At 46.1% G+C, this 25,258-nt stretch overlaps 1 protein-coding gene across 1 annotated transcript in view; it reads right to left on the bottom strand.

Moving 5' to 3' along the window:
* The window catches only part of LOC146347970 (calcium-activated chloride channel regulator 1-like), a 43,175-nt gene extending 20,597 nt beyond the window's left edge, over positions 1 to 22,578 (bottom strand). The window contains exons 1-6 of the mRNA XM_084852028.1: positions 22,168 to 22,578; positions 20,590 to 20,730; positions 8,240 to 8,390; positions 6,452 to 6,560; positions 5,446 to 5,614; positions 3,294 to 3,515 (exon numbers count right to left, since the gene is read on the bottom strand). Coding sequence (XP_084708154.1) covers positions 3,294 to 3,515; positions 5,446 to 5,614; positions 6,452 to 6,560; positions 8,240 to 8,390; positions 20,590 to 20,730; positions 22,168 to 22,323 — 948 coding nt within the window. The 5' untranslated portion in view covers positions 22,324 to 22,578. The remainder of the gene's footprint in view (positions 1 to 3,293; positions 3,516 to 5,445; positions 5,615 to 6,451; positions 6,561 to 8,239; positions 8,391 to 20,589; positions 20,731 to 22,167) is intronic.
* Between the last annotated feature and the right edge of the window lie 2,680 nt (positions 22,579 to 25,258).

Consider the following 25,258-nt stretch of genomic DNA (forward strand, 5'->3'; position numbering starts at 1 on the left):
CAATCCATGTGGAAGCTTTCCTGCACATGGCCTGTTGAAATGAATGGGAGGTGTGCAAAAGCACAGGTCGTTTTAGTGGGGCTTGTCCCATGGATTGTGCTCTTTCTTGGAGAATACTCATCCTACAACATTTTTGTATGTTTTGTTTTACAAATCTCTGTATGTTATCTACTAGACAAATGTCAACTACATTTCAGAATCCTGAGTTAGCGATTTTGTTTTTATTTGCCTAGCAGTTTTTAAATTAGTTTTGAAGTTTTATGCCCTGGCTTTGATGATTGCTTGTCTCTTAGGAAGCACGCAAAAGTTTTATATCATTTAAACTGCGTACACATCAAGATACCCCCAATTCATAACCACTTTCAGTTTTGCTCTGTGCCTTACATAGGCCTTTCTCACCACTGTGAAGTTCTCCTTTCAAGTCCTTTGACAGAGACATTGACCTGGGGCCCATCTGCATGGGAGGTTATCTCTGATGCCACTGCAGCCTAAAGTCATTAGGGAAACATGACATTATGACCATGCTGCAGCAAAGCCATCTTTTCCAGCCTGAAACCCAGAGTTTTTTCAGAAGCATTTTGTGCCGCATTTTCCCTTGAAGCCAGCTTCCGCCTACTTCCAGTACAGTGTGCCCCATAACCCCAAATTCAATGCAGCTTCTTCCATGAGTGTGGGTTTTTTTTGGGGGGGGCGGGGGTGTTCTGCTGTTGCATCAGTGTAGGTGGGCTGCCCCTTTTGTTTTGTCCCCCCCCCCCGCTGCATCCCTGCTTTGCGGAATGGTGGCTGTCACGGTTTGGGGAACTCATTGCCCACAAGTGCACTTAGGTAAAGAGCAGAACTCCCAGCAAAGGGTAAACACGAGCACAGCATTCCAGAGAACAGCTGATTGCCCCAGTTATATTTTTAATTTAATTTGCTCCACATTCGTTTCGTTTTTTCCTCCCGAAGGCACCAGGTTGGGGAAGTAAATGATTGTCTCCTTGCATATCACTGAGCATGGAAAGCGGGGCTATGGAGGAAGGGATCCTGTTCTTCTCAGTGGGTGCTGCTTCTCTGCACAGAGGGAAAGCTCCACTTCCTCTGCTGGCACCTCTTCACTTCCCTCTCCTGCATTCTTTAGTTTTCACTGTATCACCCTATTGATACAGTGAAATAATGAGGCTGTAGACGTCTGCTCCTGGCCACCTTGTCTAGCAAGTACTTGAAACAACGTGGCTCTGATTTTCTCAATGGGAAAAAGATGCTACAGATTCTCAATGGGGGGAAAGCAGGCAACAGAGGCTGCAGACTGAGAATGGGTGAAGCGGCTAAATCGCTGTATTTACTCCCTGGAAGTGCACAACTGGGGTTTTGTGGCTGGGCAATACAGGCTGCAGACTATCAATGGGTGAAGTGGCTAGATCCCTGTATTTACTCCCTAGAACAGGAGAAAGGGGGAGGGAGCTCTAACTCCCTGACTGTTGGCTGGAATGGGTGAAATTGTGCTGGTGGGGTGCCCTCATGGGGAGCCCTCAGATGCTGTCGGGGATAGTAACATGGTAGCCAGGAGGAGCCTGGACAAGGGCGGGAAACAAGCCTCTCTCATTAGTTGAGCAGCACGCGCCAGGTTAATGATGTTCAGTTCTACTCCCCCCACCCAACCCAGAAGTATGTTGCTTTCAAGCACCGTGTGACCCATGGGAAGCGGATTTTTAAGGTACAGTACACTCAGTTTTTCTTGCTTTGTGTGTCCCTGATGGACCAAAACCAATTCCATGAAAATCTGTATAATACTCCAACATGCTTCTCATTACGTTGTTGGGAAGATCCCCCCTGGTTCACATGACAAAACAAGGAAATTGGAGGAAGTTTCACTTGGGAAGTGCCCAGTGACCTGTCAAGTTAGAGAATGATCAACCAACCCATCATAGCTTAGCGTGACGTGCTAACCCGCCCATTGGATGTGGTTCTTATGGAGTGCATCACAAAGGAAGATAGGAGCCACATAGTTACTGAAGGGTGCTGTTGAATAGAGGAGGAAGCAGAGGGTGGATCAGGGCTGTATGACAGTAACTGGGAAGGATCCTACTACAGACAAGAGGGGCTGGGTGCTCCTGAATACTTTCCAGGTGCTAAATTGTGGAATCTGTAGGAGCTACAGCTATAGTACCAACTGCACCCATCCCGTGAAACATCAGATCACCATTATGACCTATCCTTTAGTCACATGTTGGTTGGATTAGCGTAACGCACACCATCTGTGGAGATGCCTTTGAAAAGTGTTTGGAAACTTCTGATGGTCCATAGTACTCTGGCTAGGCAGTTGACTGGAGCTGGATACTGGGCCATGTTACTCCTTTGTTACAACAGTTGCAATGGCTTCTAGTCTGTTTCTGAGCCAATTCAAAATGGTGGTAATGACCTACAAAGCCCTTCATGGCTTAGGGTCAGGTTACCAACCTGAAGGGCTGTCTTTTCCAATATGAAACTTCCTATATATTATGATCTGTGGGAGATGCTCTCCTCTGTGTCCCACCAACATCTGAGGTACAGATGCTGGGAACAGAGGAGAGGGCCTTCTTGGGGTCTGCATCCAGGCTCTGAATTTCCCTGCCCCGGGAGGCCTATCTAGCTCCCTCATTATTGGCCTTGACCATTGCCAAGTTGGTTATTTATCTTCCCTGTTACTTTGCTTCATTATTTTATGGGGTTGACCCTTAGCTCACTGCTGTTTTGATCTGCTCTCTCTGTAATCTGGAATGTATTCTAATTTTTGTCATTTATTGTTAGTCATCATCTCAGCCACTGAATATGGAAAGGCAAGATAATTTTAAATTATATAATAACGGAAGCAAGCCCCTGCCTCTGCCATAGCCATAATCCCCTGCCTCAGTTATCACAGAGTATCTGTGCTTCACTAGTGCAGTTTGGCAGCTTAACATAATGCTGTTTGGGGAAGGATGTCAATGTTTGCCAGACAGACAACTTCCCCTTTACTCATTAAGCTGGACTGCAAACATTTTAACCACTTCATTCCCAAGTATATGTTCAGCTTAACTATTCAGTATTGGAGGCTTCACTGCAATTACAAGACAATATCACTGGGTGGATGTCCCTATAACTTCTCTCCTGCATGAATCTGGCTCTGTAATTTGATGAATATCCAGATTCATATATCTGATCAGGAAGAGCAATAACAAGAACAGTGTATTGCAGAGATGCATAAATATTTGTATTGATTATTGACATTAATTCCATCATTTTGGAGCTATCTCATTGTATGGAAATATTAGAAATGGGAAAAACAGACTTACAGCGCCCATGCTTCCAGAAACATCAAGAACTAGACATACAACTCGGTCCTGTGTCTGCAGCAAGGAGATAATGGGGTCAGGTGGAGGAGCACTTAGTGGAGATGAGCTAGCATAGTCAGCAGAGTCCATAATTACTTCCCAGGTGCTTCTGAGGTTGCATAGTTTGTTCTGCATATTTGGTGCGTAAATATTGTGGCTACTTTTGTCACAGAACTGAGTAACCTAAACAAAAGGTAAGAAGAATATTTCAGGACTACAACCTTAACAGGAATTCCTACTTTATGATGGCCATGCCCACATTATAAAATGATGGCGCAAATGTGGACATTCCTTGCTATACAAAAAGGATTCCAGGGGCTCTGTGGATTTTTAATTCTAGGCAAACTTGCCCTCAACCTCACAACAATGTAATGACAAGTGTCTCCAAAGAATCTGTCCCACTTCGCCCACAGATCCCAAGGCGCACCGAGAACTATTTCCCATATTACGAGTGAATACCTGTGTATCATCGATACCTATGTAATAGCAAGCTCAGTTCTCCAAGTGCTGATCCCTATGTAACCAGAATGACAATATCCACACACAAGAGCCTTACGGGAACCCCAGCGTTTGCAGAACTACAAACGATCTTTAGAACAACAAAGCCTAGACATGTGTGTGTGGGCGGGGGGGAAGCCCACTGAAGACTGACCCTGCTGAGCGGTGTCGGAATGTGGGGTGGGGGGATGGAATGGAGGGTCTGGAACTCTGGACAGGATCACCCCACGCTGCAACACTAGATTGCAGGTCCCTCTCGCAATATATAAAAGACATTGACCAAGGAATAGAGCCCTGAATGGGGCTTACTGGGGGACACCAGATTTAACTGTCACCTCAGTGGTGTCTCCAACTGAATCTCCTTCCTTTCTCTCACAGAAGTGACACATATGGGGGAAATAAAGCACTATGTTTGGAACATTGCTACACTGAAGGCAAAATGGGTCTGTGGCCTGGCTCTCACTGAGACTGAGAGAGGGGTCCTGAGGAGGGATGCATCCCATCTCCAGCGGTCCCTCTAATATGAAGGCCCCCATCCCAGCAGACATCCCACACATCATAATGACATGTGTATTATTAGCTCTAATATAACAGGCCTTTTATATACTGAAGCTTCTGTCTTAAAGAAAAACGCCCAGCACACATGCTGTCCTCTATACTTAAACCACCCATTAGAAATAGGCGTTATATCTATGCTGAAAGTAATCTAAACAAGCTATACATTCACAACAAAGCAGGGAATGTCAGGGTGCTTCCAAGCTAAGCATATTGTGTGAAAACACACTTCATTCACACTTGTTATAGGACACGGATGGGGAATCTTAGGCTTGCTGGCTGGACTCACCCTTGGGGCTTCCACAACCACCTGCCAGCTTTTCTCTCAAGCCCCACTCAGTTTCCCCAAAGCCCTGCCCCACAGGGGGTTCCCCACCTCAGGGCTACAGAAAGGGCAGACATGCCAGCACCTACCAATCAAGAATTGTGCCAGCATCACCACCCACATGGCTCTTTTTTGAGACAAGAGAGGGTTTAAAATGGTGAGCCAACAGCATGTTTCAGCAGAGTCCCTGGAAGGTCTTCCAGTGCCCACCAACACTGTCCACATTTGGCTCTTGCTTGGAACATTAGAAGGGTTTTCTTTTTAATCTATTGGTGCATGAGATAACTGCATGCTTAAACAGATATGGGCAGGAGCTGGATGTTATAGAAAGAGTATTAAGTAAAAGAGATGAAGAACTGAAGAAACGATAACAGAAAATGAGCATGAAGAGAACAAAAGGATGGCTTGTAGCTTCAGAAGGTCAAAGAATGGAACTGACAGTCAAGAAAAGCAGGGTGAAAAAAAGGGAAAGTTGGAAGGAAATAGAAGAAGAAAAAGTAGGAGGACAACCTACCATAAATGGAATGAGAGGAGGATGGATATCAGATTATTAGAGAAATAATCAGCCAAACCTTGAGCTGATTTTATATTAGGTACAGGAATTTCAACTACAATCTCCTAAAATCATATTTAATCTAACAAAAATTGGCCAGTTGAATATCTTGTATTTTTTAAGACAGACATTGGATTAGAATAAATCCCCATATCTTCCCATCTTATTTTTGTCATACTTACTGAAGGGAGACTTTGCATGTACATTATAGATGCTGGAACACTTTGCTTTTTGGCTGGAACAAAATGGCATCCAGTCTCATACTCCTGTGTTTGGTCTTCAAATCTGCATGGTCTGAGTTTTCTTGTGCTACTTTGGAATATATATTTACCAGTGATATCAAGTGAGCATCTAAGCAATATTAGAAATAAATATAGTTAGCCAGTCAAAAAGTCAAGAAATGATAACACACTGGCATGTTGGTTTGTAATGGATTACAAAAGGAGAGAAGACACATTACTAACAGGTGGCTGATCATGTTAATATGTTTCATCTATGGCGATGCAAAGATATGGATTGTGCCATGCCACTACTGCTAGAACGGAATCCAGTGCCCAGAAACAAGCTAGACCAGGCTTCCCCAATCTGGTGCCCTCCAGATGTGTTGGACAGATGCTGGTTCTGGTTAGTAGAAGTTGGAGTCCAACACATCTGAAGAGCACCAGGTTGGGAAAGGTTCCTTTCCTAGGAAAACCTGTCCCCCTTAGCACTACAGATCATAGAACTGTAAGTAACTGATGGAGATAGTAGTGTGAGGAAGTTGTGTAAAAGTTGTAGATGGAGCAACCATAGAGATGGCTGTTCTACCACTAATCAAAGTGGTAGGAGATCCTTCATTCTATATGCATTTACAAGAGCTGCCACCGAAGATACTTGCTGCACTAATTACCTGTCCTGATACTGACACAAATTACTTCTACTTTAAATGATTGCTTGTTGTTGTCTATTTAAAAACTACACGGAGATTTCAAGTTCATATCACAATGACCATCCAGTGACTGTGGGGTGACTGTGATTAGGCTCAACACAATTGTTTAAACTCAGGAACTTCTGGTGAAAAGCAAAACCTCTCCATATAATACAAAATCACTGCTTAATCTCCTAGACAACGGTTCACACCCAAACTAACAAGCCCAAGGCAAACATCACCTGTAAAACATTTGTTATCGAACTACTTTTAGGAGGTACCTTGTTGCTTCAAGCTCGTTTTCTCCAGCATTATAGAAAGGTGCATCATTGTTATATTCATCAAAGACCCCCCATCGGAGGTGAGCCCACTCATGGACAAAGACTCTGCCTGTGGTAAACCAATAACAAATTTAATTGTAACAGAATATGAAGTTAGATACTGGCTATAACATTTCCAGTAGTGCTGTGCTGAAAATTTCTCCCACAGTATTTTTGACCATTCTCATTCAATCTCATAGAAAACAATTTGCTTTCAAAAAGAAATTGAAAAGAGAAGAAATGTTGGTGACATTCTCATGGGTTGGCTTCAGGGTTATTGTGCTTACTTTACATATGAGGTGGCCAAGCAGTGTGCATGGGGATCCTGTATGTCACTGTAAAATCATATCTCTGTACCTGCATTAGAGACAAGATGTCTCCACAATTCACCCTCAGAAATTTAACATTTGGAAGATTCTGGGGAAGGTGCTGAACCCTAAAGAATGACAACTAGAGCTGATCTAAAATTTCACAGAAGACATTTATCTCAGAAAAGTCCTAAGATGTTTCTTTTCTTACCACCTAGAAATAAAAGGCCATTTTGCAGAATTTCCCCAAATTTCTTCCCCATTTTTGGTATGTTTTGCCTCCCCCACTCCCCACAATGCCCTGGAACGATGCTAGGTATGGAGTACTGTGGACAATTCAAAATGGGGGCCAGGCTGCCAACACAGTCGCTGCTGTTGCCACTTGCAATGGCAGTACAACCCCCCCACACACACACACACACACCAACCCTTAGGAAAATAGAAAGAAGTTGTGCTACAACCCATTCTAGTGGTGAGCCCTACCTGTGAGAAATTGTCAGAGAATTTCTCCTCTCATTGGAGAAATTTGGTGAAAGTGTCCGCCCAATTTCTCTGCCCAGAAATAGAGTGGAGAATTTCAAGAGGTCATTTCTGCACAGCTGTAATTATCACCCCTCAAAAAAGCTCTAAGAGAGAACTAAAAATGCTTTTCAGCCACACCAAAAACTGTTTAAGTATAACAGGGATGGGCAACATTTCAGTTTGATGGCTCCTGTGCCTTTAATAGTTGTGTTGCTAAGGCAATTGTGGAAAGTACAGCTAGGCTTCTGTTGTTCAAGAGATAGATGCATTTTAAGTTTGCTTTACTTTGCTAATGACTTCAGGTTAAAGTGTGGAATGGGAAACGTTACACTTCCCAGTAAGGGCCAGCCAAAGACATTTTGCTGCCTGAGGCGAAGGTCAAGATGGAGCACCTGTCCCCATTATACTTACCGACTAGCAGTTGAATCTTACTTCAACACTGGTGACAGGAGAGCATCTTCCACTGTTTCTGAGTGGAAAAAAAGCTAGCTTATAGGGAACAAAGCAGGCTATGTGCAGACACAGGTCTGTCCTCCAACATCTTGCCACAACTCCCCGGTTCCCAGCATCTACCACCTGAGGCAGCTGCCTCAATCTGCCTAATGGCAGGGCTGACCCTGGTAGTGCGCAGATTGAAGGTATGCGATTCCCTTGCTGGAATGGAAAAAGAGCTGGTCCAGCTAGCTTCAAGAAGATTGCTTTTATGCCTTGAAAATGTACTGATGAACCTAACATGGAAATATCACTGATTCCTATATACAACTGGGGCCCTTTAGAGAGTTTATAGAATAAAATAAGCCATTACTAGTGTCTCACGACCTTTCTTATTTTGTATATTGTCTTTCAAAACTATTAAATATTATTTTGACTATTTAACATTTTAATAATACAAACAGAAATTTGAATTAACAGGTACTACCTCGTGGTCCATAAACAGCTCGCAAATGGTCATTTGTCAGGAAGTTCGGCGTAAAATGAATGTATTGTCCCTTTTCCCCACATCCTCCATACTGCAGGGCATAGGGATCATCTCCATATTTCTGATAAGGCTCTGCAACAATGACATCAGCCTAAAATAAAATAAGACCTGGTTTAAAGATCACCAAGAAAAGAGAAGACCAGGACTTTTAATACTTGTGTTACGTAGCAATTTTTGCTGAGGCAAAAATTCGCTAGATCATTGTTCTGCATAGGAATGTAAAGATTTGGGGCCTGGACTTGCTATACACACTTTGACAGGAGTTTTTGCCTGCCCAAGGAATCTCCTGAAGGAGCTGGGATCCCACCCTCCCCTTGAGTAGATACTTGTGTAATATGGGACATGCAGCCTAATACTGTACAGGTTTATTTAGACATACAGTAAGTGTCAATGTTGCTGAGCTTACACCCAAATCAGCATACATAGGATTGCAGCGTCATGCTCAGTAAATGCATATATCAGGGGCCTCCAACGTCTGTTATAAAAAAACATATAATGCAGTTAATGCAGTTCCATTACTAGAGGTGCCTAGACCACCATCTGGTTCACTTTTATTGGAGTGCCCAAAGAATCCAAATTAGCTTGTTTTTGAGCTAATTTTGACCCTTTTTGTTCTCCATAGTAGGTATGGAGCGCTCCAAAGGCCAAAAAAGGTTCAAAATGGCCACTCCAGATATTTATTTATTTTACCACTTGGGGTGGGGGATCAGTGGCTGCATGTTGCCAACCCCTGGTATATGCAAATGTGTATGCACAAATGTGTATACAGGCAAATTTAGAATTTATTTACATTTCACTAACATTAGCAAAAATAACAGTGAAATAAAGAGTGCATCTTACCATATCCATACTGCTGTTCTCTCATCACTGAGCAACTGCAGCTTACCCCTCCCCACATGCTTAGTACTACTTAGTACTAATGGCATATATCCCACACAGATTAAAGAGTCAGCATACCCTTTTTAGGGATTAAGCACTGACCACACCTGTTGCAGGAAAACTACAACCAGATCACATGAATCCAGCAAGAATCCCTCCTCATTTTTCCATACTCCAGCAGCTTCATCAAACAGATGCTACCTCCTTGTTGTTATGTGCGAGCTCCCCTTGTCTCCTCATCCCCATAATTTAATTTGTGCAAAGACTTCAACACAATTCAGCCAACAAGTATGTTTTCAATACTGGGGCTAAGTTATAGAGAAAGTCCTTCTTAGCTTGTACAAAGTGTTTTCCCCTCACCACTGAAGCTAGAGTCAATGACAAAACACAGATGACAAAACATGCACAGGATTGAGCTGAAAGCATAGGAAAGTCATTGGAATGGAATGGGATGGACAGTTCATTAAACCTGCAGTACCATGCCCACAACTCAGGACTTATTTCTGACTACACATACAGTGGATAAAGTGGCAACAAATACCTTGGTCCGCAGTCCTATGTACAGTTTCCTTGGAGAAAGCACCATTGAACATAATGGGACTTACTTCTGAGTAGACAGAGGATTGCATAAGTGAGTGGTGTTTAAACCCCGCCCCCCCAATTCCTATTTTTATTAAACCTTGTCATTCCATTGCTGGATAATGGCAACTCAGAAACAAAATTGTCTCAGATTTCTTCCTCTGCAACCATGCGAACCCATTTTTCCCAAAGAGTTGGATGAACAGAAGGAGAAAAATAAATCATCTTGTTTGCTTGTATAAAGTCAAATACAGTTCAGGGCATCTCTTCTTCATGGTCTCTGTGATTCACACATATGGGTTATGCGCCTGGGCAGAACAGTCATTCGGAACATGATTCTAGAGCTAAACAGAGGTTTAGGTGGGAGCCCCACATGCTCCAGGGGTGGCTGCCACCTGCCTCTCTGTTCCTTTTAATCTGCCACAAACTAGCAGCATTTGGAATGTTCTCCGCCTCACGGCAAAAAAATAAATCCAAAAAGTCTACTGTCCCCTCCTGGAACACTGAACAGAGTTCTCCTTTCTTCTTCCTATTTTGTTCTCTTGTTTCCCCATTTTCTCAGAGGTCTTTTTCTTCCTCTTTATTTTCACTGACTCGTCAAGGCACATGGCCTCCAAGGCCTTCTTCAGATATTGCACCCACTGTGGTAGGAAGATACCGTTAACCAGCAGAAACTCCAATTGTCTTCTCTACCTTAGAGAAGCACACAGGGTGGACTCCTGTATCCACTGCCAGGCTTTACGAAGTAGGCCAGGAGAAAAAAAAAGAAAAAGATAAGAGTCCAACATCAAACCTGAATCCACACCAGTTCCAAGCCAGCCGCCTTTGGCACAGACGGTGCCTCAAACTTTAATGCAATTGCTGACAACCATCCTAGAGAAACTACACGTCCCATGGGTCCAGAACTCCCCAGATGATATCCAGTGCCTGGGTTTGGTATCAGAGGCTGAATACAGGGAACATTTTTCACTGGAACCATACTATCAGCTCTCCTGAGATTGCTGTCCAAGGAGTATAGATCTGCTTGGTATCGGCAGACCGCACCAGTTTCCTTTGCATCTTCAGGAGGTTTTCCTCATCATCATTTCGATATGCTGTAGGAGAGCCATAGACACCCTTGCTTCTACAGATTTCCTTCTCATCATTATGAGGACCGTTCACCACCAATATGGTATCATTATGACTATCGGGATAGAGACTACCTGCATCATCATCATCATCATCATCACCACGAACGTTCTCATTCCCCTTACTTTCTGGAGCAACTTCTAACTGTGCAACACCTTCTCACACAGTATCTAAACCACCTGACACTCACTTACCAGAACCTACCACAGTACCAAACTTTATAAGTTTGCCACTTGCTCTCTGCCCTCCTCTTCTGGCCAACATAATCCTGAAAAAAACCTCACAGAGTCACCAGCCACTGCCAGTCACCACCGGCAGTACAACTTCCCCAGCTGTCACTTGCCCCTAACACACAAATACCAACTAAGGAGCCAGGGGCTGCAGGAGAAGCCACCACCACCGGGGAAGAGGCGTGCCTGCTGCTGCTGGGCCTGCTGCTGCTGCCGCCGCCGCCACCACCATCAGGCCTTCCCTTCTGCCTGGCAGACCGCCAGTCCCTGCAGGACCAGGCCCCCAGGCACCGAGCCAGCTGTGCTGCTCCACCTGCCCCTCCCTGGAGGGGCTACATAAGCTGGCTGGCTGAGGTGGCCTGGGAGAGCCAGGGCCTGCAGGAGAAGCCACCACCACCGGGGAAGAGGCGTGCCTGCCGCCGCTGCCACCACCACCACCACCACCACCAGGCCTTCCCTGTGGACTCCTGCCTGGCGTTATTTTTATGCGGATTTTTTTTTTTTTAAATTGGATTGTTTTTTCTGGGGGATTTTGTTGTGTTTTTAGGGGTGGGTAGCCTGCGTGATAGGTGGGAGCGAGGGGGCATGTGTCCACCTGATGGAGGCAGTGGGGGGAGTGTTGGGGGCCAGAACATACCGAGGCTGGGCGGCAGGCGCTGGCGGAGCGCTAGGGGCAGGCCATGCCAGATAAGGGGAACAAGGGAGAGATGTGTAGTATCTGTCCCCTGCTCCGGGCCTGTCCAGAGCCAAAGGATGGCTGGGGGAGGCGTGACCCCATCTTCTGGCCTTTGATTGCTGCTCTGCAATGCCAGGTCTGTTACCCAGAAAACCTTCCTCATCCATGACATGATCCTGGATGAGGGTGCAGACCTGGCATGTATTCCGGAGACCTGGCTGGCCGAGGCTGCTGCTCCAACTCTTGCAGCCATGTGTCCAGCCGGATTTTTGTATGCACAGCAGCTGAGGGCTGGGGATTGGGGAGGGGGAGTGGCTGTTATCTACCGAGAGTCCTTGGTCTTCACCAGAACCCCTCTCCGGGAGACCAAGGTTGCTGAGTGCATGTACTGGAGGTTGGGCCCGAAGGGCAGTCTGGGGATTCTGCTTGTGTACCGTCTACCCCGCTGCACGACTGACTCCCTGGCTGAGGTGCTTGAGGTGGTCTCTGATGTGCGTGTACAGTCCCCTAACTTATTGGTGTTGGGGGACTTCAACATACATTTGGAGGCCATCCTCACAGGAGCACCTCGGGACTTCATGGAGACCATGGCTTCCTGGGAGCTGCACCATATTCTAAGTAGGCCCACCCATGTAGCCGGTCATGCGCTAGACCTTGTGTTTGTTTCTGGAGAAGCAGGGAGTGATGTGGAAGTCGGGGGTATATCCACCACCCCCTTGTCATGGTCAGATCACTATCTGGTGACGCTGGACTTCTCGGTTCCACAACCCCTCTGCAGGGGTGGAGGACCCATTAAAATGGTCCACCCCAGGCGTCTTATGGATCCAAAGGGATTCCTGAACGCGCTTGGGGATTCTCTGGGGCACACCAACGGCCACTCGGTCGAGACCCTGGTGGGTGGCTGGAATGCCGCAATCACTGGGGCATTAGATCAGGTTGCTCCGAAACGCCCTCTCCCCCTGAACAGGGCTCGGACTGCACCATGGTTCAATTCGCGGTTACGAGCTCTGAAACAGGAGGTGGGATGGCTAGAGCGCCGGTGGCGGAAGTCTCGCTCCACAGACGATCAGACATGGGCTAGAGCTGTATCTTCAGCCCATCACGTGGCAGTGAAGGCAGCAAAAAAGGAATATTATGCTGCCTCTATCGCGTCTGCAGAGTGCTGTCCCAGGAGGCTGTTCCAAGTGGTCCGGAGCCTGGTTGGTCCTGTGGCTCCGGAACCACTGGAGCATTCTAAGGCCTCCTGTGAGGCCTTGGCAAGGCACTTTGCAGATAAAATTGATCAGATTAGGTGTGTTACTCTGCAGGCTGTGGATACAGTTAGTGAGCAAGAGGCAGCCTGTGGCAAACCAGTTTTGTGGGATCGGTTCCAGCTTCTTCCTCCTGATGAAGTGGACAAGGTGCTTTCATCTGTAAGGCTGACCACCTGCTTACTTGATCCTTGCCCATCATGGCTCATTATGGGCTGCAGAGAGAGACTGGGTGAGGGGATCAGGGTGGTGGTGAACGCCTCCCTTGAGGAAGGAGTGATGCCATCAGCCCTCAAGGAGGCAGTGATAAGATGGCTCTTAAAGAAGCCCTCCTTGGATCCTCAAGTTTTGAACAACTTTCGCCCAGTCTCAAATCTGCCATTTTTGGGCAAGGTGATTGAGCGGGTGGTGGTGATGCAGTTGAAGGCACACTTGGAAGAAACTGATTATCTAGACCCATTTCAGTCGGGCTTCAGGCTTGGGCATGGGACAGAAACAGCCTTGGTTGCCTTGGTAGATGATATGAGGAGGGCTCTGGATAGGGGTGAATGCTCCTTCCTTGTTCTCCTCGACCTCTCAGCGGCTTTTGATACCGTTGACCACGGTATCCTCCTGGACCGCCTGGAGGGGTTGGGCATTGGAGACACCGTATTGCGGTGGTTCCAGTCCTTCCTCTCTGGCAGGTACCAGAGGGTAGCACTGGGAGAGGAGGTTTCAGACCCATGGCCACTCACTTGTGGGGTGCCACAGGGTTCCATCCTCTCCCCGATGCTATTTAATATCTATGTGAAGCCGCTGGGAGCTATCATCAGGAGGTTTGGGGTGCGGTGTCATCAATATGCGGATGACACGCAGCTCTACCTCTCATTCAAATCTTCACCAAGGTTGGCCGTAGAATCCCTGTCCAAACGTCTGGAGACGGTGAGTGGCTGGATGGGGAGGAATAAGCTGAAGCTGAACCCTGACAAGACCGAGGTACTTTTGGTGGGAGACAAGAGGAGGCTGGGGGATGTTGACCTGGTGTTGAATGAGATACGGCTACCCTTGAAAGACCAGGTCCACAGCCTGGGGGTCATTTTGGACTCCCAGCTGTCCATGGAAGCTCAGGTGTCAGCTGTGAGCCGGACAGCGCTGTATCAACTCCATCTGATATGGCGGCTGCGCCCCTTCCTTCCCCACCATCTGCTCCCATCGGTAGTACATGCCCTGGTCTCCTCTCGTTTAGAGTACTGTAATGCGCTCTACATGGGGTTACCCTTGAAGACGGTTCGGAAGCTGCAGCTGGTACAGAACGCCTGATTAAAGGCAGCCGCCGGCGAGATCACATCACTCCAGTGCTGAAGGAGTTGCACTGGTTACCAGTTGTTTTCCGGGCCAAATTCAAGGTGTTGGTTTTGACCTTTAAAACCCTATATGGTTCCGGCCCAGCCTATCTTAAGGAGCGCCTCCAGCAGCACCAGACAGGCCGCTTAACAAGATCAGCCTCGGATGGCCTTCTCTCTGTCCCATCAGCCAGGACAGCTAGACTGGTGGGGACGAGGGAGAGGGCCTTTTCTGTGGTGGCCCCCACTCTGTGGAACTCCCTCCCTAGGGAACTCCGCCATGCCCCCTCTTTAATGAGCTTCCGCCGTGCATTAAAAACGTGGTTGTTCAGGCAGGCATTTGGGGAGGGTTAGGGTATTTTAGAAAATGTTTTTACTGTAGAATTTTATTGTTTTAAACTGCTTTATTGTATGTTGTACATCGCCCAGAGTGGCTGGGTGACCAGCCAGATGGGCGATTAATAAATTTAATAATAATAATTATAATGAGCCCTCTTTGGTGCAAGTCGGCTATTGCTCAGAGTTGTCTTCCACTTCTTCTGTCTGGATTTCAACCTCCTCACCAGACACCGCAGTAGAGGATCAAAATCCTCTCTCCCTGTCAGATGACATCAGGCCATACGTTGAACAAATCCTCAGAATGGCAAAACCCCTTGGACTAGAAGTCAGAGTCCCCCTGGTCCATGTCACAGATCCAGTCTTTATCAGGGCACAAGCAGACGTAGCTCCACCAGTTACTATCCCAATGCTTTCAACATTACTGCTTGTAATCAAACAATCCTGGGTGACACCAGCCACTCTTCCACCAACATCTAGGAAAATGGAGAATCCATAAAGGGTTCAAGATGAGGATTGTTCCTTCCTTTTCAAACACCCCGCACCTACGTCCGTAACAGAGGAAGCATCCCAGTTGAAGACAAAACAAAAGCCCGCTCTGGTCCCATGGATTCAGAGGGAAGAAAATTAGACCCAATGGGAGGGAGAATTTATTCCACTGCAGCCCTGTCACTCTGCATGCCGAACTATGAGGCATGCATAGCAGCCTACCAGCAGTTCTTATGGGAAAAAGCAGCAACCTTCTTCAACCAGTTCTTCAGCTAGCAGGCTAACAAATCAACACAGCCCACTACATGGTTGATTGCAGCTCAAAGGCCAAGGCACCCACCATTTCATTGAGATGTCATATCTGGTGCCATACTCCAGGACTCCACCCGGAAGCTAGATCGAGAGTGGAGGACCTATTTGATGGTGAAGGCCTTTTCAATTCATCCATGGATGACACCCTCAACTGCATCTACAAAATGAAAACATCCATACAGAAGATGGGAATGGGATCCCAGTCTTTGACAACTTCCATCAAATGCTCATGTCCAGACTGTCAGTGCTAGGGATGGCATGGGTGCCTGATTCCATCCAGGAATCCAGAAGAACCCCCCCCCCACACACACACACACACCCAAGCTGCACTCGCTGAGGCCCTGCCCACACTCGCCCCCTGCCTGTGCTTGCCGGGCCACCCACGCTCACCCAGGCTGTGTTGTTGAGCTCGCAATCGCCATTTTTCAGGGGGAAATGGCGATAATGCAAAAGCACATATTTGCATATACACAAAATGGGGCCATGAATAGCCCATATAGGCAAGATTACAGGTGTTTGCTTGCCTGTAATCTTGCATATATGGGCCTGTCACAGCCCCATTTTGTGTATATGCAAATGTGTGCATTTGCGAAAATTCACACATTCACGCACATATATGGGGTGTTTTGTCCAAATCACAATGGACAATACCACGGTTGTCATCTATATGAACAAGCAGGGTGGGATGATATCTCTTCCCCTCCTCCGACTCACCCTCGATTTCTGGGACTGGTGCATTTGTCATCACATTGCCCCTGTCACCATACACCTCACAGGAATGTATAACACCCTTGCTGACTTGCTTAGCAGGTCAAGAACCACCCTTCATGAGTGGGAGCTCCATCCAACAGGCACATGAGAACACTTGGCCATGTGGGGCATTCCAACTATCAACCTCTTTGCTACAGTACTAAGTGCTAAATGCCCATTTTTCTGCAACATAGTGGGTCACACAACCCAGACTCTCTGGGAGACGCTTTCCTTCTTCCCTGGGGAGGCACTCTAATTTACACGTTCCCTCCTTTCCCTCTAGTCACATGAGTGGTGTACAAGATACAGGACAATTGGGCTCACTGCCTCTTGATAACTCCATGGTAGACAAGGCAAACACAGTTTGTGACACTTCTTCTCCTGTCCAATCACTCCTTTTTCCATCTCCCTCACCTCCTGGATCTACTCACAATGAGCAATGGGAAGATCAGGCACCCAAGCTCGTAGACTCTACATCTCACGACCTAGAAAGTGGGCAATCCCATAAATCCTCTGACGAGGTCTTGGACATAATGACGGCTTCATGCAAACCTTTCACCTAGGCCTCATACTCTGCCAGGTGGAAGGCCTTTTTGAAAGTTCTCACTCCAACAGAACAGGACCAAAAATCATGTGGTCTACCAAGTATATTGGACATTCTTTTCTTTGAAATCTAGACATTTAGTTCTTTCCTCTGTCAAAGTTTACTTAGCAGCCATATCAGCTAATCATAAAAATATTGAAGGTTTCTCTCTTTTCTCACACCCTCAAGTTAAATGATTCCTTAAAGGACTTGCTAATCTCTACCTACTGGCCACTCTGCCAGTTCTGGCTTGGGGTCTGTCAGTGGTACTCGCTCAATTAATGGCAAAACCCTTTGAGACTATGGCCACAGCCAGTCTTAGGCTCCTCATGATGAAAGTGGCTTTCCTCATTGCTATTACTTTGTCAGGATGAGCAAGCAAACTCTGCCCTCTAAGGCAGCGGTCCCCAACCTTTTTTGCACCAGGGACCGGTCTCATGGAAGACAATTTTTTCAAAGACTGGGGTAGATTTATGTAGCCTATTACTTGAACAACAGGGATGCAAATGGCATCCATTACGCAGACGCCATTTGCATCCCAGCAGCCGGAAGTCCTCCAGTGGCTGGAGCCAGCCGGCAGCTCTGTGGAATCACTGCAGAGTGGAGCCAGCCGGGACCAGCCGGGATTCCGGGGGGGAGGGACGGATCGCCTCCCCCCCCATGGACCCCCACAGACCCAAGGTAAGGGGGTTTCGCACACCCCTACTGCGGCCCGGTTCCTAACAGGCACAGCCTGGGGGTTGGGGACCCCTGCTCTAAGGCATGATCAACTATTCCTAACTTTTCACAGGGACAAAGTAGTATTACGCCCAGACACCTCCTTTCTTCCAAAGGTCATCTTACAATTCCATTTATTTCAGGATATTGCACTACCAACTTTCCTTCCTCAACCTACCTTCCTGATGGAGGTCAAGCTTCATTCCCTAGATGTCACAAGGGCACTTTCCTTCTACATCCATAGAACATAATCTTTTAGGAAATCAACCTGTTTGTTCATCTGCTGCTTGGGACCCAAGAAAAGTCACCTTGTGTCATCTCAACAATTTGCCAAGTAGGTATTTCAGCTATACTTCTCACCTATCAATTAGCACACTTACCAGCCCCCTACAAGTATGGGGTCACTCAACTAGAGCCATCACATCCTCTGCTGCTTTCCTCAGAGGCATCTCACTTCTGCAACTTTGTAGTGCAGTAATCTGGGCTCAGCCATTTACCTTCATCAAACATTACCACCTGGATATCAAAGCTCACACTGATGGGGCTTTTCACAGAGCAGTCCTTTCTTCAATTCTGACATGACATCTCCCTCCTCCGGTAAGTCTCTTGCCTTTCAGTGATCCATATGTATGAGTCACAGAGACTACAAAGAAGAAGGACAGGTTGCTTACCTGTAACTGTGGTTCTTCGAGTAGTCATCTGTGAACTCACACAACCCACTTTGATGCCTCACCTTCCTTATTCCTCCACTGTGGCAGACTTGGAACTGAGAGGCAAGTAGTAGCCTTGCCTGGAGCTTGAGCACAGGAGGTGGGCAGGGCTCCCACCTAAAACTCTGTTTAGCTCTGGCATGTTCTGAATGACTCTTCTACGTAGGCACGTAACCCATATGTGTGAGTTCACAGATGACCACAGTTATAGGTAAGCAACCTGTCCTCACCCCCCACCCCACCCCCAGCCCAACACCCCCTTGAGAATTCCAAGACTTGCTCTGAATGGAATAAAGAAGAGAAAGTAAGACCAGGATAGGATAAGGTAGGGAAGGAGAATAGTGACTGGAAATGGAGAAGCAGTGGGAGAGAATTCCCCAAGCCAAGTAGCTCTTTTCAACAGGGTAACATTTCAGAGGAATTGGGATGCATGGAAGGTGTGTGAGAGTTGTACACAACTTAATTAACTATATGAGGTGAGCAGTCTGAGGGCATTGGGGGGCTTGTTTTCAACAGTAAAACTTATGTAAAAGCGCCATTGGTCAGGGGCCATAGCTCACTGGTAAAGTACCTGGTTTTCATGCAGAAGGTCCCTGGCATCTCCAGGTACGGCAGGTAAAACCCCTGCCTGAAACCCTGGACAGCCATTGCCACTCGTTGTCAACAATACTGGATTAGATGGACCAATGGTAGACTCAGTATAAGGCAGCTTCCTATGTTCCTATGGCAGTAGAGTGAAGCAATCTGCATGCAGCCTCCCCAGCACTTCCTAGAATATAATGCCATATAGTCCTAAGCCTCCTTTTGGTATAATCTGCTGCCTACAACGATGTGGGAGAATTTAAAGATGGAAGGGAGGGAGGATGTTTGTGGAGACTAATTACATCCTTTGCTGGGCTGAACCCACTGAGCTTCAAAAATTCCAGTTTGGAGCAGTAAAATCAGTTGTTGCATAAAATACCAATATTTGACAGGGAACTCTTTCTGCCCTTCCCCCTCCTTCTTCAAACTTACATTGCAAGCAAGCTCCCAGCAGTGGGAGTGTAAGAGTAGAAAGCTGGGGGGGAGGGGGAGAAAAAACAATGAACAGACTGTGGAAGGCAATGTGGCAGTGTATCTTATAGTTTAAAAGGCTTCTGCCTTCATACTACACCCCCTACTAGTCTGCCAAGGGAGTGAGTCCTAATGTCTTTTAGTCACTGCAAGGCTGCTGAGCTCAGAGGGAAGAGGCAAACTTGTATTAAGGCAGATGATGTAACTGGGGCATCTCAAAAGATCCAGGGCACAGCTCAGAAGATCTGGGGCACATACCTAGGTTTGCTTGTTAGTAACAATGCTCATGGCTCAGAATCAAGTAACAGACAACTTATCAAGTAGAAGGCAGAGGTGGGGCCTGAGCCCCAAATGCAAAACATACCCATTTCACAGAAGATAAAAGTGATGCTCAGAGGAAGACACATCACACACAAGCAAAACACTCATCCATACTCAAACAAACTAATCAACCAGCTAATTCACACGCGCGTGTGCGCACACACACACACATGCAGCACAGGCAAAATATGTAACCCTCGGTCTCCCTGTGCCCTCTCACACCTAAGGATGCTCCCTACCACCTCCAAGTTATATTTCTCTTATATTTCCTGGGCACTGGAGCACCCTTTTCATTTTCTAAGAATGTCTTTGGGGCCCTTATTGGGCCCAGAGGCATTCTTGGAAATAAAGATGGCAGTGGGAGACTTCACTTTGGTTTTCAGTACACCAGCTTCCAAATGAATCTTTTTAGAAATATCAGGAAGGGCAGGAAGCCAGGTGGGCATAAAGGGAAGTGTCTGTGGGCACAATGTATATAGTCACACTAATGTATGAATGCAAGACTAGGCCTGCAGCATCAGACCAAGGGCATAACTAGTCCAGCATCCTGTTTCCAGCAGTGACTTTCCTATCAATGTACTTTCTCAAAAGTCCACAACCAGGACCTGAAAGCAACAAGGTCCTATTTGTACCCCCCACCCTCACAGCCCTAACATCTCATATGCAGAGATATCCAGCCTCCACCTGAACCTGAACCTGGAAGCCACATTCAGCTCTTATGGCTAGTAGCCATTGTTGGAATCTGTCTAATCCCCTTTCATCACCACATCTATAACAAGATTAAATAGTGTACAGCCCAGTTGTGTGCATGTTTATTCGGAAGCAAGTCCCCCTGTATTCAAAGGATTTTAGATCTGGTAAGTGTCAGATTGCAGTCGTATTTTGTAATTTTTGCCCCAATGTTTTTAAAAATAGCACAAATGCATTTACATTCTAAAGAATACTCCACACTGACCTTTTCATAGGATTCTGTGGTTACTCTTTTATATTCAGGTTTGGATGTCCATGTCAAAGGAATGACAACTTTTACAGTCTTGAAATAAAACCTTCGCTTTGTAGCATTGAAGAGATAAGCAGAAGCCTCTTTAATCATATTCTAACAAGGAAAGAAACAAAAATTATGTGTTTTGGAGCTGTGTTCAGTCAATGGGTAGTATTTGCATTTGGATTTATAGGATTTTCATTTGCAACTTTCCCCTTCCTCCTTCCTGAAGCTGGGATTCAGCCTGTGAGAAACTGGAGGGGGGAGAGGGGACGGGGATGACAGGCACATTTTCCTGAGCTGCATTTCCTAGAATCTGAGCGGCTCAATTCACATAGTTACATTTGGCACTTACTTTTACGGATCTTCTTGTGCCTTTAACTGCAGCTTGACACATTGAAATTTATTTAGTACATAAAACTATTCCTATGGAGCAAAGTGGTGTCCTGTGCCTGTTGAATTCCTGTGGTGTCACATGCTGTTAAAGGCAAAGGAATGGCTTGGATTCAGACTATGCCTGTTGAACTTAGGACCTATTGAAATCAATGACATGAGTTACTCATGACTTAACTCAAGTCCCATTGATTTCAATAGGAACTCAGTGCAACCAGCTTAGTCTGGATCCAACCATATGTATTTTATTCTTTGTTTTATTATACTTTTATTTGTAAGCCAACCTGAAAATATTTTCTTAAAAGTAAACAAACACATAAAAATACACATGTCATCCAAGGTACCGTGGTTACTTTAGAAGTTTGAAAAGGGTGTGTGTATAAGCTGCCCCTTCTCATTAACACCAAAATAGTTAACCTACTTCTATATCACCTGCTCTCCTGAACTTTGGTACACACATAGCCCAGTGTGCTCTGATTAGTAGAGAAGCCTGTAGATGGGACATCTTTATATGCAATAGTCAAACCTGCACAAAAAGTACCTCAGAGTACAGGCCGGTGTTCTCTCTGGCACAGAGCCAGCATAGGCACATGCGGGATGGAATGTGGGCCTCTCGGAGTTCTGCTGCTGCTTTGTAGTGATCATCATTCCCTCTATTTCTGATGTTCAGGCTGTGAACATTGCTCATGTAGCAGAAACGGCACCATCCATACACAAGAGGGAGGTACCAGGAGGCTTGGGGCAACCTCAAAGTTTGCAGAAGCACCCCCACCCCAAAATCTTTAGATCAAGAACCCTAAAGGGGTTGGACTCCCCAAACAGCCTAAGACTGGCCATGCTCAGAGCTATGGAACTCTGACAGACAGTTGGGAGGTAAAAGCAGAAAAGCGGGTAGGAGGGAGAATCCTGGAAAAGGGAGAAGCTGACTCACTGGAACAGTGAACAGGACCACTCCACACCGCAACATTTTATTGCAGGTCCCAGTGAGACACTTGAAAGAGGCAGGTGGGGGTGGGGCAGAAAATTTGAAGTAGCAGCCTGGAATGTACATCTGTGGTTACAGAATTCCAGCTGAATTTACTAGTATATCATAATTTGGCAAAGCTGCTAATGGATACATTGCTATGTTAATATATTATCAACGTTTAACGATCTTACCTTGATGTTGTCAATGATTTTGTCGTCTTTGGGTACCACAGGGTTAATCGCAACAACAATATCTTCAAATCCACCATTGTTGAGCTTTATCATGGTTCCTGTTGCCCCATCTAGTAGCATCAACACCATCAAAAGTAGCCATCGATGAAGCACCATCTTTGCTTGTGCCACTTTTAATAAACCCACTGAGAGAAATACTAGCTCAGCAGGCTATTATGCAAGTGCTTTTATATCCGCAGAAACTCTCTGTTTTTTTGTTTTGTTTTTGACATCATGTTGACCTGTCAAGGGAACCCAGCTATTTGTTAGTATTAATAGTCTCTTTGGAAGAAGACATAAATGAATCAGAACTTGGATTTCTTGATCTTGCCCTTATAAATATCTTGCCAGCATTTCTGAAGAAGTTGGAATGAAGTTAATCATGACTGCACTTTCTGTTTTGCTTTAGAGCTCAGCAAGCCTGCTCTAGACTTGCCTGCAATGCTGTGCAGACTTACTGGGGAGTAAATTCCATTGAACACAGTGGGGCTTACTTCTAAGTAATCATACATAGGATAGGGCCATCTTTGGTTTTCACCCCCTCCTGCCCCTTCACAGTAGTAAGTCTTGACTTACAGCTACTGCAGTGAGAAATCCCAAAGGGTGCAGCCTTATATGTCAGTCAGGACTGGCCCTAGGATAAATAGCGCCCTGGACGAGGAGTGCCTTTGGTCCCCCCTCCCCCTTGTAGTCAGTTTTGCAGGGCCACGCAGAGGATTTATGGGGCCAAGTGCAGGGGTGATGTCCATTGAGAATGACATTGTTCAAAATTTTGATCTCTCAGCCACTGTGCTACAGTTTGCACAAACCAAAGTTTGGAAAGTCACATTCTGAGCAGTGGTAGTGCACAGCAGAACTATCACAGGTTTTACTTATGATATTCTTCTTGTTTTGTAGCGGTTCCTATCTTTTGGTGAGCATTCTTTATTTTAAAACAATCCATTATTTTTATCTTTAAAAATAATAAAGACAAGTTATAAATAAAAAAGGTATCCAGCTGACCGCTTACAGCGTACAGCTTTATTTTATTATTATTTATATAGTGCTTATAGTGGTTACAGGATTTAAAGTACCAAGTGTTTGGTAACATTCTCTCAAAGTAAAGCTGATTTTTCCCTAGCACAAACAATATTAGGTAGGTTGGAAGAGGGTAGGGGGAGAGCTTCCGTTTCTTGCAAAGGGAGGGCTTTGAATAAGATAACCCTGGGAACTGTTCAGAGCACAAGTGGGCCATTAGAGAAAATAAAGGAAACAGAGAAAAATACAGTTTAGCAAAAGCAGCCAAGGAGAGGGAATTCCCTGGCAGTGGAAGGATTAGGAACACAGGATACTTTGTTTGATGAAATGCATCAGTGACTCCATCAGAAAGGGCTCTTCACTCCCGTCTGGCTGATGCTGAGCAGTGAGGTGCTTCGGGATCGTTAGAGTGTAGGTTGGGGTGAGACTGGAGGAGTGGGGGGACGTGGTATCTTAGCCAGAACACAACTGTTTTTCACTGACAGAAGCCCCTCAACCTCCTGCCTGGCTATGTCACCACAGACGCGTATGCAAGCAACCACCCCATCAGAGCCTGTAAGCTGGTTTGCAGTCCCCTCCCTCTCTCACTGATGGAGTGTTTCTCCCGTCAAGCTGTTAGACAGGGTGTTCTGTGTGTTCCCCTGCTGGTATGTCTACTCTGTCACTGCTCCTTTGCTGCCTCCCACCATCATCTGCTGCTCTGGGGCTTTGGCGGGGTCCTCTGCTCAGAGAGGTGGCTGTGGGGCCCTGGACGTTTGCCCAGAGGTCCATTTCTAACTGGCCCCCAGTGCATGTGTTTGTGTATGTATGACTCCAAAGCATGAAGAGCTGTAATATGAAGTGCTGTGACTGAGGCGAGATTTGAAGAAGCTTCTCTCCGTGTATATGCATAGCTTTCGGCCAAAGAGCCATTGAAATGCAGCAGATTGGCTATCAATTCTGCACCCAGACCTCCAAGTTTATTTCCTATTGACAAACAAAAGTTCCATTATATACATGACATTAAGAGATGACAGGGCAGGCCACAGTCGTAGCCCTATGTTAAGGGTGAGTTGGATGAATCCCATCTCATCATTATAAGCAGAAATTAGGGGAGCCAGTAGGTTTTATGCTTGGTCTGAACATGATCCATGCCAATTTTGAGGTAGAAAGGGTAAGAAATTGCTCATATGTAAGAGTTTATAGATTTCTGAGTGATCTCCAGCAGTTTGATAGGTATTGCCTGTTTTCTTTCTCATACAGCCGGTTCTCATGTAACGCTAAGCCACCCTGGAGGATAAGCCACTGTGGGTTGGCTGTTCGCTCACCAACCCATGTTACTCCTGACAGACGATCAGGCAAGTGGGGACTCCACATGGCTTGTTTTTCCTCATTCTTCCAGCCCACTCCTGCATGTATCCCAGTGTCCTTCATGGCACAGCCCCTCTTCTCTCTTTGTCCCTGCCCCCCCACTCTGATTGCTTTTAGAGTTGCAATTCTAAAAATTAATGAGGTTTGTGGTTGCTGCAGAGAGAGTTCTGTCCTAGGCGTCTGCCTCCATCAACATCTTGGATCCCATCGCAGTCTGTATTCACGTAGGTCCCCTTTTTGGATCACTTACTTTGTTCATCACTTAAAAAAACACACACACCACCTTGGTCCTTCAGAACTGCACAAATGGGGTTGTTGTTGGTGTTGTTATTTCCCGATCTATTGCAAGTGTGCATAAACGCATTTGCGGCTGTCCGATATGTGTAGTCCTGCCTGGTCAATTTCCTTGTACATTTCAGTTGTCAACAGGAGCAGGGAAGTGGCTCAGGTAAGGTACAAGGAAATTGACAAGGTGAGACTGCATGTAGGCTAATTTGTGCACAGTTGAGAAGGACTGGGGTGGGGAGGGGGAAGACAAGAGAAGTGCGTGCAACAAAGGGAGGGGGACAATATCTCCCACTTAGCAATGTAATCCTTTTGCTATTAAGTGTTGAATAGACACTTGTAAGTGTCTCCCTCCCTTTCAACACTTCCTTGAGTCTCCAGCAAGTCCAGAAAGGGAAGT

This window comes from Heloderma suspectum, chromosome 4 (assembly GCF_057233095.1).
Source record: "Heloderma suspectum isolate Gila_16-S chromosome 4, 16-S_ref, whole genome shotgun sequence".
NCBI lineage: Eukaryota > Metazoa > Chordata > Lepidosauria > Squamata > Helodermatidae > Heloderma > Heloderma suspectum.